We start from the raw sequence: 15,688 nt of genomic DNA on the forward strand, positions 1-15,688 counted from the left end.
CTGGGACAGCTGCCCCGTCTTGCTGGGACTGTTCCTGGAACTTTCCATCCTGCAGAACCAGAGTGTTCTGGTGTGCTGTAGCATCGAACTGTGCTCTCTGCCCACTCCCGTGGGATTCGCGCGTGAACTAGTCATTTTCCAACACACAGCGCCAGCTGAGCTGTCCTGATCTTCCGAATATCAGGATGGCTTTTATGGTTGGTGTCTGGGTCTGAGGGAGCTGCCACACCAGCCTCACCGGGCAGTCTGCCACGTGGTCCCCACACATGCAGCTGCCAGGGCACCAGGGCAGTGGCTCAGCGGGATAGCCTCATGGCCAAAGTGAGTCACACGGCCAAGCGCCCACCCTGGTGGGCTGGCCGGGAGGTGTGCTCCACCTCTGTGGGGCTGCTCAGAACGGGAGGTTGACGGGGTGTTGTCCCGTTGCGGGCTCATCTGCCTCTCCCACCCCCAGTACATCGACGCCATCGGCAACAAGCAGGGTGAGCTGGAGAGCTACGTGTCCGACGGCTACAAGACCGCCCTCACCGAGGAGAGGCGGAGGTTCTGCTTCCTGGTGGAGAAGCAGTGCGCCGTGGCCAAGAACTCTGCTGCCTACCACTCCAAGGTGGGTGCTTGCTCCGCAAGGGGCTGGGCCCTCATTGGCAGAGACTGCCTCCCTGGGGAACACGGGGGCGTGCCCCACCTTGAGCTGTGATGAGGGAACACTGTGCTGATCTCCTCAGGAGGAGAGTTCTGGAAGGACAGTTACCAGGTCAAGGTTGCAGATGTTTTACAACTCCCAGTAGAAATTGCCAGCTGCTTTTTTTGAGAGCAATTACACCAGTAACTCAAGCTTTCCTGGTGGCTCTGACAGTAAAGAATCTGCTTGCAATGCAGGAGACCAGGGTTCAGTCCCTGGGTCAAGAAAATCCCTTGGAGAAGGGAATGGCAACCCACTCCAGTATTCTTGCCTAGAGAATTTCATGGACAGAGGAACCTGGCGAGCTACAGTCCATGGGATCGCAAAGAGTGGAACATGACTGAACAACTCTTCAAGTTTCACTTTTCACATCAGTAGCCCACTGAGAGGGTCTTCTCCAGGGAGCAAGCTCCTTGGGAGGTGCTGCAGTACCAGCCCCTGTAGAGGCCAGCTTAGCCCCCCGAGGCCAGCACGACCCAGAGTACACATCTCCCCTGAAAAAACAGGTAACTTCACTGGGGCTTCCGTTCCCCGTAGTCCACAGGTAGGAACTGGAGTGCGGTCAGAGCTGTCAGCTGTAACATTCCAGGATGTTCTGAGAGCTTAGGTGTGGTTAGGCAGCCCGAGCCAACCAGGGAGACCCTCATTTGTGTCCTTTTTGCATAAAGGTGTTCTGGGGGCCGCACCTCACACGTGTTTGGCCTGACTCAGCGTCTGGTCCCCAGGCTGGCAGATGCCCTCAGCCTCCATGGAGAGGCTCCTGCCTGCCTGGCGCCCGAGGGCCTGCTGCTGCCACAGGTGCGGCGCAAGGGCAGTGATGGGCCCTGTGTCCTCTGCAGGGTCGGGGTGGCCACCCCGCCGCGTGAGACTTTGCGTTCAGGTCCTGTGCCTGGGGGCTGGCTGGCAGCGGGGAGGGGCTTGCTAGAGCTGCGGTGCTCCGGCAGGGCCGCCGCAGCGCCCACGCGGCTCCAGCAGCCGTGCGGCAGGCGTGCGCGCCCTCTGGCGGCCGCTGGGCCCTGTGGCTGCTCAGGAGAGCGCGGACCCATCCTTGCCGGAAGGAAGGCAGGAAAGCCATCCTTTTCTAGGATGCCACCATCTCTGTTTCCTGCGGGAGGGCAGATCGTGTGTATGCGAGATGACTTCCCAAGAAACGACCCCAGCCCCCCAGGAGGTTTGAGAAAGGCACAAGCCCCGGGTCTGGAGCACCAGGGCATGAAGGCAGAGCCCCACTGCTATTCCTAGCAGCAGGCAGCTAACATTTCCCTGTTGCCTGGGTTCAGGCCTGACAATGACAGGGCCATCAACTGAGGGGGATCCCTGAGTGGGCCCTGTTGGTGAGGGTTCCTGCTGACCCAGTTTTTCACCACCAGCCCAGACCCATCAGCTGTTCCTTTCAGCCAGACGCTGGATTGTAACTGTCTTCAGTTTGGGCCATTGCACAGGGAATGTGGCCACTGACATGTAAGCCAACTGCCTTGGCTGTTTTCCAGTTAAACGTTCTACGCAGATGAGCAGCCAGCCCTCATGCAGGGGTCTGCTGGCCCCTGGTCTAAACCGGAAGTTGGGGGAAGGGCCCTGGCCTGCTCCAAAGGGCTGTTTGTCCAACATCCCCCAGTTTTCCCATGTGGGCGCCACCTCCCTGCCCCAGACACAGGTCAAAAGAAGTGGGAAGATAAGTGAGGAGAGACAGGGCTGGACAGACCCATCCGAGGTCCTGGAGACCTTGACTGCCCTAAGCTCCACCCAGGGTGGGTCTGGGATCTGCGTGGAAACACAGTTGTATCATGTGCTGCAGGTAGGGTAGCCCACTTTGGCCAGAGGGCTAGGACAGGGGAGGCAGAGCCGTCTCCAGGGCCCTAAGTGTGTCCACGCCTTGGATCCAGGACCCCTGAATGGGCTGCAGGGGATCTCAGGCTAGTGTCTTGCTTTTGGCCACTCTCCCATGCTGGGACCCTGGTCAGGCCTGTGGCTTCCTCGTGCTTTGTCAGGCCCTTGTGCCCTCCGGCCCCCTGTGTCCTGGGCAGACGCCGGAGCACACTGGAGGGACAGCTGGGCTCGAGGGCCCCTGGGTTGGGGTGGGAGGCAGACTGCAGCTGGGCCCTGGGCAGCTCTGTCCCTTCCCCACAGTGCCCTCAATCTACCTGAACAGCACTCTTCTAGTACCTCATGGTTGGCCCACGAAGAGCCTATCCTGTTCCATGGCTGACCACGTGAGCTTCTGTTCTTTCAACTCCCTGGGGAGGCCCCTTTCAGGTCAGGCCTTGGTTTGACCTCATTCTGAGGGGTCTCTCAGCTGAGGGGCACGCTGTACCATATCCGGCCCCTTTCCCAGGTCGGGAGTCAGGGACTTAGAGGTGGCTCACCTGGTTGAGGCACCCCACCTGGCAAAGAGCAGCCCCAGCCCGGTGTGCCTACCTGGGGTTGGGTGTGTCTCTTCAGGAGCCACCTGATGCCAGCTGGGAGCCGAGGGGCTGTGTCTGTGAGGTGGACCACAGGCCCTGGCCTCTCCTGGCCCTGCGGGGAGGCCCCCCTGGCTACGGAAGCCTGAGCTGGCCCTCACGCTCGCCCTGTTCGGCTTCCTCCACTCTAGGGCAAGGAGCTGCTGGCGCAGAAGCTGCCACTATGGCAGCAGGCCTGTGCCGACCCCAACAAGATCCCTGAGCGCGCCGTGCAGCTGATGCAGCAGATGGGCAACAGTAACGGCTCCATCCTCCCCAGCGGCCTGTCGGCCTCCAAGTCCAACCTGGTCATCTCAGACCCCATTCCGGGGGCCAAGCCCCTGCCGGTGCCCCCTGAACTGGCCCCATTTGTGGGGGTAAGTCCTTGATTCAGAAAGTTCTGTGGGTGTGGAGGTGGTTCCCCTTGGTGCCAGTGGTTGGCATCCTGGGGTGCCCTAACAGGGAGACCTTGCCGGGCTCAGGCCCTCCTGCCACACCACACCCACACCACCTCTTCTCGACAGCGGCTGTCTGCCCAGGAGAACGCACCCGTCATGAATGGCGTCTCGGGCCCAGACAGCGAGGACTACAACCCATGGGCTGACCGCAAGGCCACCCAGCCCAAGTCCACGTCTCCCCCGCAGTCTCAGAGCAAGCTGAGCGACTCCTACTCCAACACGCTTCCCGTGCGCAAAAGTGTGGCGCCCAAGAACAGCTACGCCACCAGTAAGCGCTCCACTGGGGCCCCAGGCCCACCTGGCCCACAGCAGTCACGGCATCCCCGAGGGGAGGCTGGGGGGAGCCCGGAGGCTCACGGGCACGCGTGTGTGCAGCACCCTGGGGACCGCTGCGAGATTTCCATCCCAGATCCTTGAGCTTGACCGGGCTCCCCCGTGAAGTGAGTGTGGCAGGGCAGGGCAGCGCAGGGACGCCAGCAGCTCAGCAGCGACAAGAGCGGGTGAGCGTCGCTGGAGAGCACTTTGCTGACCGTGGGACCATTCCCTGCCCTGCCTCCAGCCCATCTGCTATGGACAGCACTCCCCCTCCTGCAGCCCCAGCAGTGGGCTTTGGCTTGTGAGGGTCTCCCCATTAGCAGATGAGAAAGCTGAGCCTAAGACCCAGAGAACTGCCCCAGCTAATGAGCCGCAGGTCAGAGGCCGCATCCACACGCACCCCAGCTCCCAGCTCCGGAGTCTGAGCTAGACAGCCCTGGAGGCCTGGCAGCCATCCATAAGCGTGGAGCGTCCACCTCCAGGCCCACCTGGGGGCTCCGAGTGTCCCACGGTCAGACAGCCGAACTGACGGGAGGGTGACTGCGCCCTTCCCCGCGTGGGGTGGAGCTCCCCCTCACACCTGCCCTGATGTTCCCGGCAGCTGAGAACAAGACCCTGCCTCGCTCGAGCTCCATGGCCGCCGGCCTGGAGCGCAACGGCCGCATGCGGGTGAAGGCCATTTTCTCCCACGCGGCCGGGGACAACAGCACCCTGCTGAGCTTCAAGGAGGGTGACCTCATCACCCTGCTGGTGCCCGAGGCCCGAGACGGCTGGCACTACGGCGAGAGCGAGAAGACCAAGATGTGAGTCCGGCGGGGGCGTCAGCCTCCTGACCCAGGTCCCTGCGTCCTGTCCCTGGGTCCTCCTTCAGACCGATTATCCAGGTCCCACGGGTCTGTTAGGAGGGACAGACCCCCACCAGCCCTCGCTTTTATGTCCCTTGACTCAGCCCAGCACCCCACGTGTGCATATGGCCTCCCAGTCAGGAGAAGCCAGCCTTCCACCCCAGAGCCTTTCTGTGCACGTGAGCCACTCTTGTGAGGGTTCTAGAAGTGGCTTTGAGTCACGGGCCACACTTTCACAGCTCAGTTTGACGCCTGTTGCCAAGAGGCTGTGCCAATGCCTGGCTCTTGCTCAGCCAGAAGCTGCCCAGGTCAGGGGCTGTCCCTTCCAACTGCCCCCACCACCACCACCATCGTGCATGTGTCTTTAGGTGGGCTGAGAGACCCCTGCCCAGGGGTCAGCCTGCCTCCACCAGGGAGGGAGAGGCTGGGCTGAGCTTGGCTCTGGCTTCCTGGCAAGTGCCATCCTGGGTGGGGAGCTCTGAGTGCCAAGGGGCACCCTCCCAGTGGGGGCTCTGGGCAGCCTCTCCTGTTGGGTCTGTGGCTTTGCAGCCATGTGGAGCTGAGCCAGGAATCCCATCCAGCTTGCTGAAGAAGTTAGAGCCCTGCTGGGTCCTGGCACCTTCGCTCACCCATAGCCCTACTCCCGTCCAGGGCAAGGTGGCCCAGAGCTGGATGGATGCCCCAGTGGGGTCTCCTGGTCTCCCTGGAGTGTGTGCACGCACCCCTCCTCAGATGGGTGCAGCTGGGCAGGGGAACGGGTGGGACCTGGGGCCAGCTGACGCGCTCTGACGGGGCCTCCTGTTCCAGGCGGGGCTGGTTTCCCTTCTCCTACACCCGAGTCCTGGACAACGACGGCGGGGACAGGTTGCACATGAGGTGAGCGTGCTGACGGGCAGGTGACCTGTAGCTCGGGGCAGGGGCTGCACACTTGAGACCCTTGAGTCCAGGGGTGTGGAGGTGCTGTGAGAGGTGGAGGTGTCTGAGAGCTGGGTGGGGTGGGGTGGGGGCTCACCCAAGACGGCAGCAAGGGCAAACTGGGCTCCCCTTACCACCCTGGCATGCCTTACACTCTGCTCTTAAGAGGGGGCGGGGTGGGGGCTGGGGGAGGCCCAGGCCCACCCAGGCAGCATCACTGCCAGCTTCTATTCCATCCTCCTTGTGGGGCAAGAGAAGCAGGGGGCCCAGCTGGGCCCGGCTGATCGCCCTGCCCACCCCCGCAGCCTGCAGCAGGGCAAGAGCAGCAGCACGGGTAACCTCCTGGACAAGGAGGACCTGGCCCTCCCGCCCCCTGACTACGGGACGTCCTCCCGGGCATTCCCCACCCAGACGGCCGGCGCCTTCAAGCAGAGGCCCTACAGCGTGGCAGTGCCCGCGTTCTCGCAGGTGAGTGCGGGGCCGCAGCGGGGGCTGCAGGCGGGCGGGTTCAGGGTGCCTCCCCCAAAAGGCCTGGTACTCCGGAGCTTTGGATTCGGCCTTAACACCCCTGCAGTGATCTGCTCAGGGGTCACAGCCCAGCATCCTCTATAGTCTCAGGGCTCCAGAGAAGCGTGGTTACCCCTCTGTCTGCCCTACCCTCAGCCTGGGGATCACTCTGGACGCCACCTTTTGGGAGGAGGAGCTCCTTCCCTGAGACCCAGGAGGCTCCTGCAGTCGTGGGTTTGAGTGCAGACGGGTGGCTACCCCGTATCTGCCTGAGACGTGACCAGAACCTTCTAGCTAGCGTGTCTGGGCTCTTAGGAGGCAGGGCCAGCCATGTGTGGTCAGCCTGCCTGGAACCAGGGATCCAGAGGGAAAAGATCAAGGCTTGGGTACCCAGCGGTCCTCCAGTGCAGGGTGGTCTTCAGGTCAAGGTGGGCCCGTGATGTGAGTGTGGATGGTCCCCACAGCTCTGCTGGGAAGCTCATGGGTTGGAGAGGGCCCAGACTTCCAGGATGTTTGCTGTGGTGGCACGGTGGGCAGGGGCCAGCAACTTTGTTCCATGCTGGTCTCCAGGTCAGAGCCTCACTCTGCCTGGGAGCCAGGGGACCCAGGTGGCGGGAGAGGAATCAAAGAAAACTCCTATTTCTCTAGAATTTGGGCAGCCAGAGAGTTGACCCAACAGCGTGGGGTGGGGGCGCTCCCAGGGGGCTCCCATGTTGACAGTGTGGCGTCAGAAGTGGGCAAGGCAAGGAAGGGCTCTGGGTACATGGTGGCCGACTCGCCCTGTCCAGATGTCCGTGTCTGGAGGCTGTCGTGAGCGGCCTCACCCACCCCTCCCTGCCACGAGGAAGGCTCAGCTGGTGCACGCTGTATGAGGTGTCCAGGGTGTCTTCAGGGAACTGATGATTTAGGCACAGTGAGCATGTGATTTGAGACAACTTAGGTGGTGAGTGGGGAGAGGTGGGTGGTGTGGCTGGGCCTTTGGATGGAACATCTTGGAGATAGTGAGGCTGGGTCAGGGTGAACAGCAGGGAGGGCGAGGCGGATCCAGCCTTGGGGGAGCCGTGGCACCTCAGGGGTCACGGGGCCCACTTGCTGAGCTGTGAGACACCCCGGTCCCTCTCCAGCCCTACCAGGCCCCATGGCACAGCTGGCCATGCCTGGAGGGGTCTGACCACTGCTTGCTGCTCTTGCATTCCAGTCTTTGGACTTGGTTTTGAGGCTGAGAGAGCTGAGGAGGGTGTCCCCAGTACCCCTCGGTGGCTTTGGGGCAGCAACTTCTTTGGGGCCAGGCGGCTACAGTGGGAGTGTTGGGGCTCAGGGGGACGCTTGGCCCAGGGTCCAGCACAGGTATGCATGAGGCAGGCTGCCCTCCCTGCATCAGCTTCTGCCAGCCCAGCTTCCCCACCCAGACCCCACCCTCCACCCTCCATGGTTTCAGGCTCTGGGGTCCCCAGGAAGCCCTCACATGCCGGGTTTTTTATCACATGACCCTCACAGCTAAGGGCCGCAGGGAACATGTGCGGAAGGGGGTCACCAGGTGACCTGTCTTGTGTGAGCTCTCCGTTGTCCACTGGCCAGATAAGGAGGCATCACTGAGAATCGGGGAGGGCCCTGCTGGGGGTGGGAGGGGCGCTTCGTGTCCTCAGCCGCAGGCAGCATCACACACCCTGGGGTCAGGAGGGACCCCTGTCCTGCAGACCCCGCCTCAGCCCCTGGCTCCCCAGCCTGACCTGTTTCTGCCTGTTCCTCACCAGGGTCTGGATGATTATGGGGCACGGGCCGTGAGCAGGTAAGAGATTTTCAGACTCATCTTCGGGAGCTGTGGGCAGTAGGGAGCCGTCCCACCGGAAGCTGGGGTCGGGTGGTCCCTCTCCCAGGCCTGCTCGGTTGGGGCCTGGCTGGAGACCACAGTGTCTCCACTCCGAGACAGTCAGCGGGGCCTGGGGCGCCTGGTCTCTGACCCTCACCCCGCTGTGCCCTCCCCAGTCCGCTCTACAGGGCAGGGCCCTCAGTGCAGGATGCCCTGACCCCTGGCAGCAGCTGGGGGTCCCCGGATATTGCCCATTGGGGAAAGCGGCCCCTCCCGGAGCTGCCTTCATGCTCCCCTTGTGGGTGGGTGGGGGTTAGGACTGGCCCTGTGCCCAGGCTGGAGCCAGGGACCCACTGCAGCCACTCTCGGGTCTCCCATTCTCTCCTGGGGAGGCCCCCGGGCGGCCCACCGCCGCCGCATGACCCCTTGGCCTGGTTGCTTTGTGGCCTGGCTCTTTCCTGGCATCCAGGCGTCTCTTCTCGGCCAGGAGGGGGGCTCATCTGCCCCATGTGCCCCTGACCTGGGCTCCACCCTGGCCCTGGGGGTCTCCTGTCCCCACTCCCTGAGGGCCAGGCGGCTGGCCGCGAGGAGGCGTGTGGCCCGGCAGCTGTCCTGTGCTTTGTTCGCAGCGGCAGCGGCACGCTGGTGTCCACAGTGTGAGGACGCTGACCGGGCAGCTGCTCAGAAGAGCTCCCGCCGCCCCCCGCCCCCCAGTCTGTCTGGTCTCCATCGGTCTCCTCCGCTCTCGTTGGTGTCTTCCTGGGTCGTTTTTCTTTCCCACTTGCCCCCTCCCCGCCTTTCAGTTGGTGACCCCAGACTCTGTGATCCCCCAGGGTCCATGGTGCTGCCCCATCTCCGTTCCCTGTGTTTACACACCCGCCCCTGCGCCCCCGTGCGTCCCGCCAGGCGGCCGGCTGGTGCCGGCGGGGCGTCCTCGCCACAGCCCCCCTTCCACCGCCGTACTCATGCCGCGCTGTCCCTCTTTGAAGGCTCACCATGAGCCAGGTCTAAAGTCTGAAGAAAAAGAAAAATTCAAAAAAAAACAAAACAAAAAAACAACAAAAAGATGAAAAACAGGAAAAGGACTTTTTCTTTTTTTCCTGAAAAACAAAACAGACCTGCATGGACTCCGGTGTGCGCACTGTTATCTCGCGTCCGACCCCCAGCGCACACTGGCACCTGTGTCGGGAGAGGGGGTGCTGGGGGCTCCGAGAGGCTCTGGGCTGCACCCAGGGAGGGGCTGGGGCCGAGCCAGGGGGCCTCCTGAGGAAGCTGGCCGCTCCTGTGAGGGAGGCCCCGGCCCTGCCCGCCAGGCCGGGCCCCTGACGGCTCCCGGGTCCCAGACGCCACTGAACGATGTGCAGACCAGAGCGCGGTGCCAGCTTCGGGCACCATGGCCGCGACCGCACAGGGCGCTGGCAGGGAGGGGGCCCGGCCGCACTCGGACATTCCAAAGACCTCCAGAGACCACCCCCGCCCCCACGTGTTCTGGAAATCGTTTCTCTAACCAGCCTGTGATGGAGCGAGGGCAGCTCTGGGCACCCTGCCGCATCCTCCCTAAACGCTCTCGTCTCTGTGTGTCTCGGTGGCTTCAGAAGCAGACACGCTGGACTGAGTGGCTACTGGTTTTGCCTCTTCACGCCTTGAATCTGGGAAGTGAGCGAGGGCGTAGCTGCTCTGCCCTTCGCACCGCGGGAGCCCCCGTGAAGCTGTGGACCCTCCTTTTTCTGATGTGATTTAGCCAAACCTTCCTGCCCCCTCCAGTGGGCTAGGACGTGCCTGGTAGCGTGTGTGAGAGAAGCAGCTCAAGACGCAGACAGACCCTGTTTTATAATTTAAGGAGAAAACAAAGCCAGAACACGGACCTTTGTAAAAAAAAAAAAAAAAAAAGAACCTTCTATGTTGGTGTTCTAATTTTGCTAAAAGATCTCAAATCCAGGGGATTCCATGCTCAATGGATGAATGTAGACACAAAACCGCAAAACTTGTATGAAGATGTAAAGTGCTGAAAATATTTTTCCTGTTTCCTTTCCCTTTTTTTTTTTTTAAAAATCTGAATTGTGCCCTGTACTGCAGTTGTTTGAATAAAAGTTTTATTTATTGCATCCGGTTGAGTGTGGCACCTCCTTCCAGCCCCGCTGCGTGCTCCTGAGCCTTGTGCAAGCCCGGCCACCTTGCCGACAGAACAGCCAAGGTGCAGATACTGTTGGCCCACATGGCTCTCCCTGGGCGCAGCTGGGGAGGCCCCCGCCCCAGTGAGAGCTACGTGGGCCTGACCCCGGGTCACCCTCCTGGGGCTGGACAACTAGCTCCACCCTGCGTTCAGTGGTTCTGGCTCCAGGCGGCGTGCCTAACTGCCAGGAGCCCCATCCTCCGTCCAGCGTGCGTCTCCTCGGGGTCCTCAGCCCTCACTCCCACCCCCTCTACCTGCACCAACCAAGCCTTGTGTTTCCTTGCAGCGCCGATGTGGAAGTGGCCAGATTTTGAGCGGCCCCTGGCTAGAGTTAGTAAGTTGCCCTGGTTTTCTTGTGCTGGTCAGCCTGTGTTCCCAGCAGCTCTGGAGACCCTCTGACCTGGGCCTCTGCTGAGCCTGCCTCTGCTCTCAGCTCTGGCCTTTGCTTCCCTTGGACCTGTCCTTGGGCTCTCGGGTTTCCTCTCTCTGGAAGCTGGCGGGTCTGGCCTGGTCCTCTGTCTGGGTTCCCTGTGCCTCTGCTGGGTGCTTTGGCCACAATCGGGGTGGAGCCTGGTGATCAGCTGCCAGGCTGGCTTTGGGCTACTTGGGCTGAATGCCCTTCAGACCAGTCTCTGGGCGTGGATCCGAACCTGGCCTGGCTGGCTCCTGGGCTGGTGAGTATCAAAGCCCCTCGAGGGCTAGGGAGACCAAGACAGGTCTGGAGACTGCCATGGCTGTGGAGAGAGCCACAGGCACGCAGGGGGAGCAGGCACAGGCCTCTGCCCGGCAGTGTGCCCACGCTCACCTCCCCTCTGCCCCAAAGTGGCTGAGGGGCTACGTCAGGCTTTCCAGCTTCAGCCCCAGTGGCCGCCTCCAACTCCCACCTGGTGACGGTCTCTTCCCTGGCGCCTCTGGAAAGCAAGCACTGGCAGCCAGGTGGGGAGAGCCCACCGCTCTGGGTGCCTGTGCCTGGGTCAGGGCAGCGCTGCTCCCCCTGTCCCACCCCAGCCCCGCTCCCTGGGAAGACTGCCGCGTGAAGCTGGCACATGGCCCTTTACAAAGATAGCGGTCCTTTCACCCCCTTGGTCGTCACCGCGATGCTGACCTCCCTGTGGGCAGCCGGGCCACTCCAGCAGGACCTGGACCCTCCCTCTTCTTTGCTACCTTTGTTGGGTTTGGTTTTGGCCACACTGTGTGGCTTGTGAGATCTTGGTTCCCCAACCAGAGATCAAATCCAGGCCCCTGGCAGTGGAAGTGCGAAGTCCTAACTACGGAACCACCAGGGTTATAAGTTGCTCAGTGTTTGTTTATATTGTCGCCCTTCTCTTTTGAGCTTCAGTGTGATTCCTGGATAACTCGGGAGACAAGTGCTCCTCAGATGGCGGTGTCAGGGGAAATGGCTTCGACGCTGGCTTAGCGTGAATGGCCTGGGCCATCCTTCTCCCCTGCCTCTGTCCCTCCCTTTACGAGATGCTCTGAGACACCTGTATCTCCTGCCCCCAGCTGAGCAACCCCCACCTCTACTGCCCTTGTGGTCCCTCTGAGTTATCAGGGCCCAGTAGATCTCATCCCCTGGAGGTACTGGAAGGGGGTGAAGGCCCAGGGAGGCTGGCGTGGCCTCTGTCTGGAACAGAGCCCCAGGGGCACAGTGGGCTGGGGCGCACACAGCACAGCGGCCACGGCCTGTCCTTGGATGGTTCTTCCGGGGCAGGGGTGTCACAAGGCGCCTCTGGTTGGTTGCGGGACCTTGCTTGGCTTTGCCCAAGCTCACAGCTCTGGGGAAGAGACCAAGTCAAGTCCAGAAGGGCCGACGTTCTGCAGTTGTGGAAGACACGTTGTAAGAGGAAAACGTCTAGGCGCAAGTTGGAGTATGTGCTGTAACTGCCCTCCATGCCTTCTCTGCTCTGGAGTCGCTCCAGGATACAAGCTGCACTTCGTGCTGCCCAGGTGTTCTCAGAACCACCCCCTTTCTCATTCAGGAAGTGGATCCAGAAGATAACCGAAGGTGACTCCCCCAAATCCTCAGTGACGGACGTCTTCGGGAGGCTGGACCCGAATGCTGCTCGGCTGCAAGGGTCCCACCCTATCAGGCCAGGGGGTCTGCAGAGGACTGGGCAGTGGGGACAAAGGGCAGGGGGCCTGGCTCACTCCTGCCTTCACCATACCCAAGACTTCAGGCCTGCCCCCATCCAAGACAGCAAATGGATTCCATGTAAAAGCTGCCGCTGTCCCCATGTCCCTGCTCAGGAGGGGGACAGAGCCCAGCCCCTGGTCCTCTGCCAGAGTGCCTCGTGGCCCTCCCTGGGGGAGGAGCCCCCGCATCCTGACAGCTCTGACCCTTGCACACTCCGACGTCTCCCGTTTGGGTTAAGAAGTGCTGTTCCATGTCTGGGTGGTCCGCTGTTGACTGGCCCCAGCATCCGCCCCCAGCGGTGACAGACGTTTCCAGGACAGGAGGATCGACAGTGGCTTCAGTCCAAATCTTGTCCTGTTTTGTCATTCTAGTGTTGACCCCAGCACCCACCCTGGGTCACTAAAGTGTCCCCGTCAGAGTGGCTTATAAGCTTGTCCTTTCACAGAATGTTCCAGAAGGTAGTGGGCACCCATGGGGGCCTTGCCCTTTCCTCTGGTGCTAAAGGGTAAGGGTGTCCCACCCCAGAGTCTCTGGCCAGGGCTTGCAGGAAACAGTTACTCCAGTGGCCTGGAGCAATTGCAGCCACCACCTGCTTCCTCTAACCCTGCAGGGTGTACACAGCACACGCTTCCATGGTCACGCAGTTTTCCCTTCAGGGTGTACACAGCACACGCTTCCATGGTCACACTGTTTTGGGGAAGAAAATAAAGACAGTGTGGCTGAGAGCCGGGCAGCCCCTTGGGGAAGGTCTCTCTGGTGCAGGTGACAATGTGGGTTTGCCACCAGTCCTTCCTTTTTTTAAATTGAAGTGTAGCTGATTTATAGTGCTGTGTTAATTTCTGTCATCCAGCAAAGTGATTCATTTATACATACATACACATTCTTTTTTATATTATTTTCTGTTTATCATAGGATACCTAATATAATTGCCTGTACTACTGTAGGACCTTGTTTATCCATTCTATAAATAATAATTTGCATCTGTTAATCCCAAACTCCAGACCCATCCCACCTCCCCCTTGGCAACCACAGCTCTGTTCTCTGTGAATCTGTTTCTCTTTTGTAGGTAAGTTCATTTGTATCATTTTTTAGATTCTACATATAAGTGGTATCATATGATGTATTTCTGATGTACTTAGTATAATTTCTAGGTCCATTCGTGTTGCTGCAAAATAGCATTGTTCCATTCTTTTTATGGCTGAGTAATATCTCATTGTATATATGATCATTTTTACTTCATTCATCTGTCAGTAGACATTTAGGTTTTTCTGTGTCTTGGCTACTGTGAATAGTACTGCTCTGAACATAGGGGTGCATTTATCTTTTTGAATTCGTTTCCTCAGGATCTATGCCCAGGAGTGGGATTGCTGATCACATGGCAACTCTCCATACTGTTTCCCATAGGGTCTGCACCAATTTCCCACCAACAGTGTAGGAGAGGTCCCTTTTCTCCACACCCACTCTACCATTTATTTTTGACTTCTTAATGATGGTCATTCTGATCAGTGTGAGGTTGGTACCTCAGTGTAGCTTTGATTTGCATTTCTTTAATCATTAGTGATGTTGAGCATCTTTGCTCGTGTCTCTTGGCCATCTGTGTGTATTCTTTGGACAGACGTCTGCTTAAGTCTTATGTCCACTTATTGGCTGGGTTGCTTTTCTTTGTTGAGGTATATGAGCTGCTCGTATATTTTGGAAATTAAGCCCTTGTCAGTCACATCATTTGCAGGTATGTTCTCCCAGTCCATAGGTTGTCTGTTTATGGCTTCCTCTGTGCCAAAGTTGGTAAGTTTGATTAGGTCCCATTGGTTTGCTTTTGCTATTGTTTCTGTTGCCTTGGGAGACTAAGAAAACATTGGTATGATTTATGTCTGAGAATATTTTGCCTGTGTTTTCTCCTAGGAGTTTTATGGTGTCATGTCTTACATTTAAGTCTTTAAACCATTTTGAGTTTTGTTTTTGTGTAGGGTGTGAGGGTGCATTCTAACTTCATTAATTTACACAAGGCTGGTCACCAACCCTTTCTGATGAGACTGTAGGTGTGTCAGGACACACTTGGCCAGCGCCCCCTTCTGCCCCCAACTCTGATCAGCACACGTGCCATCCTCCCTTCTCTGGGTCCCCACTTATGATGGGTCCCCAGCTCTGGATGGACAAACCTGCCCCACTTCTAGGCCCCCCAGGACCGCCTGCCCTGACCCTGGCTGGGGACAGCCAAGGGCATAGAGCCCTCCTCCAGGACCAGAGTCCCATCAGGGCAGCAGCCCCCATGGCTGCCTTGCACCCTGTCCCAGGGGCCATGAGCCTGGTCACAGCAGAACTGCCAGGCAGTCCCTGCCCAAAGCGTATCTGCACAGACCAGAACCAAGGATACCAGAGAGAGGCCCTGAGGGAGGGAGCCCACGGCCCCACCAGCTGGGTGCAGATGCGCCAAGGCAGGGGTGGAACCGAGGCCGACGTGGGTGCTGCCAGCTGTCGGGCGGTGTCTTGGAGACGCGGAAGCCACGCTTTGCTGCGTCAGCCTCTTTTCCCTAGTTGACCTTTAAACAGCTGAGTCCAGTGTGCCTCAGTGTTTCAGAAAGTGCCAGGTCCTCAGGCACACAGGAGGGTGCCCCTCCTCGTGCTCTTCCTGGGCACCTGGATGGAGTGCCTGCCCAGCTCCCACGGACACCCGGCCGCGCCAGAGGCCACCCAGCCCCAGGTAACGGCTCTGCTCGTGCTGAGCCCTCCGTGTCCTCCATGCCATCTGTGCTGTCGCCCCGGGACTGCCTGCTGTCCTATGTCGTCCCCGCCCGGGCGGGGTCCTCCGAGCCCACTGGGAACCAAGGAGGAGAGGCCTCCGTGAGCTCGAGGCCAGGTGCCGGCCCCACCCTGCGCTCCTCTCGTTCTGTCTCAGCCCCTTGTCTGACGCATCTGTCTGTCCGTCAGCCGCCGTCTCAGCACCCAGGGGTGGAACGGCTCCTCTCTGAGGAGACGGTCAGCCCCTCCGCAGGGGCTGTGGGTGTCCACCCCTGCCAGCCCCTTCGCCATGACTGTGCCTGCGCCTTGTTTGTCGTGTGGGTCTGGGACGGGCCACTCCGAGCCCCCGGGACGCATGGGCCGGGCTTGTGCGCTCTGCTGAGCTGTCTGTGTGTCGATGGCCGTGTCCTTGCAGACGGGCTCAGCTGCTGCTCAGGCAGGTGGGGGGTGGGGGGGAACACTGGGCCTTGGAGGGGTTCTGCACACTGAGCTCGGATGCAGCTCATGGGGGGCTGCCTCGGGCTGCAGAGAGAGGACTGGGGCACATGTGGAAGGAGCAGAGGGCCCTCCCAAGCCGACCTGCCCTGGGAGGGCCTGCAGTTCAAAGCAGGACAGGTTTGGGAGCAGAGGGTGGTGCGCTGAGGCTCAGCTGGCCTTGCAGGCGGGGCCTCC

At 60.2% G+C, this 15,688-nt stretch overlaps 1 protein-coding gene across 5 annotated transcripts in view; it reads left to right on the forward strand.

Moving 5' to 3' along the window:
- BAIAP2 (BAR/IMD domain containing adaptor protein 2) overlaps nt 1–15,688 on the forward strand; it is a 63,900-nt gene that overhangs the window by 47,298 nt on the left and 914 nt on the right. The window contains exons 7-15 of one of the 5 annotated variants that reach the window (XM_006064177.3): nt 455–607; nt 3,273–3,497; nt 3,645–3,846; nt 4,495–4,696; nt 5,546–5,614; nt 5,959–6,121; nt 7,915–7,949; nt 10,430–10,477; nt 12,123–13,095. In XM_006064177.3, coding sequence (XP_006064239.1) covers nt 455–607; nt 3,273–3,497; nt 3,645–3,846; nt 4,495–4,696; nt 5,546–5,614; nt 5,959–6,121; nt 7,915–7,949; nt 10,430–10,457 — 1,077 coding nt within the window. In that variant the 3' untranslated portion in view covers nt 10,458–10,477; nt 12,123–13,095. Of the gene's footprint in view, nt 1–454; nt 608–3,272; nt 3,498–3,644; nt 3,847–4,494; nt 4,697–5,545; nt 5,615–5,958; nt 6,122–7,914; nt 7,950–8,599; nt 10,076–10,429; nt 10,478–12,122; nt 13,096–15,688 lie in introns of those variants that run through there. The other 4 variants (XM_044938680.1, XM_006064176.3, XM_006064174.3 and 1 more) reach the window with 4 other exon arrangements.

This window comes from Bubalus bubalis, chromosome 3 (assembly GCF_019923935.1).
Source record: "Bubalus bubalis isolate 160015118507 breed Murrah chromosome 3, NDDB_SH_1, whole genome shotgun sequence".
Lineage (NCBI taxonomy): Eukaryota > Metazoa > Chordata > Mammalia > Artiodactyla > Bovidae > Bubalus > Bubalus bubalis.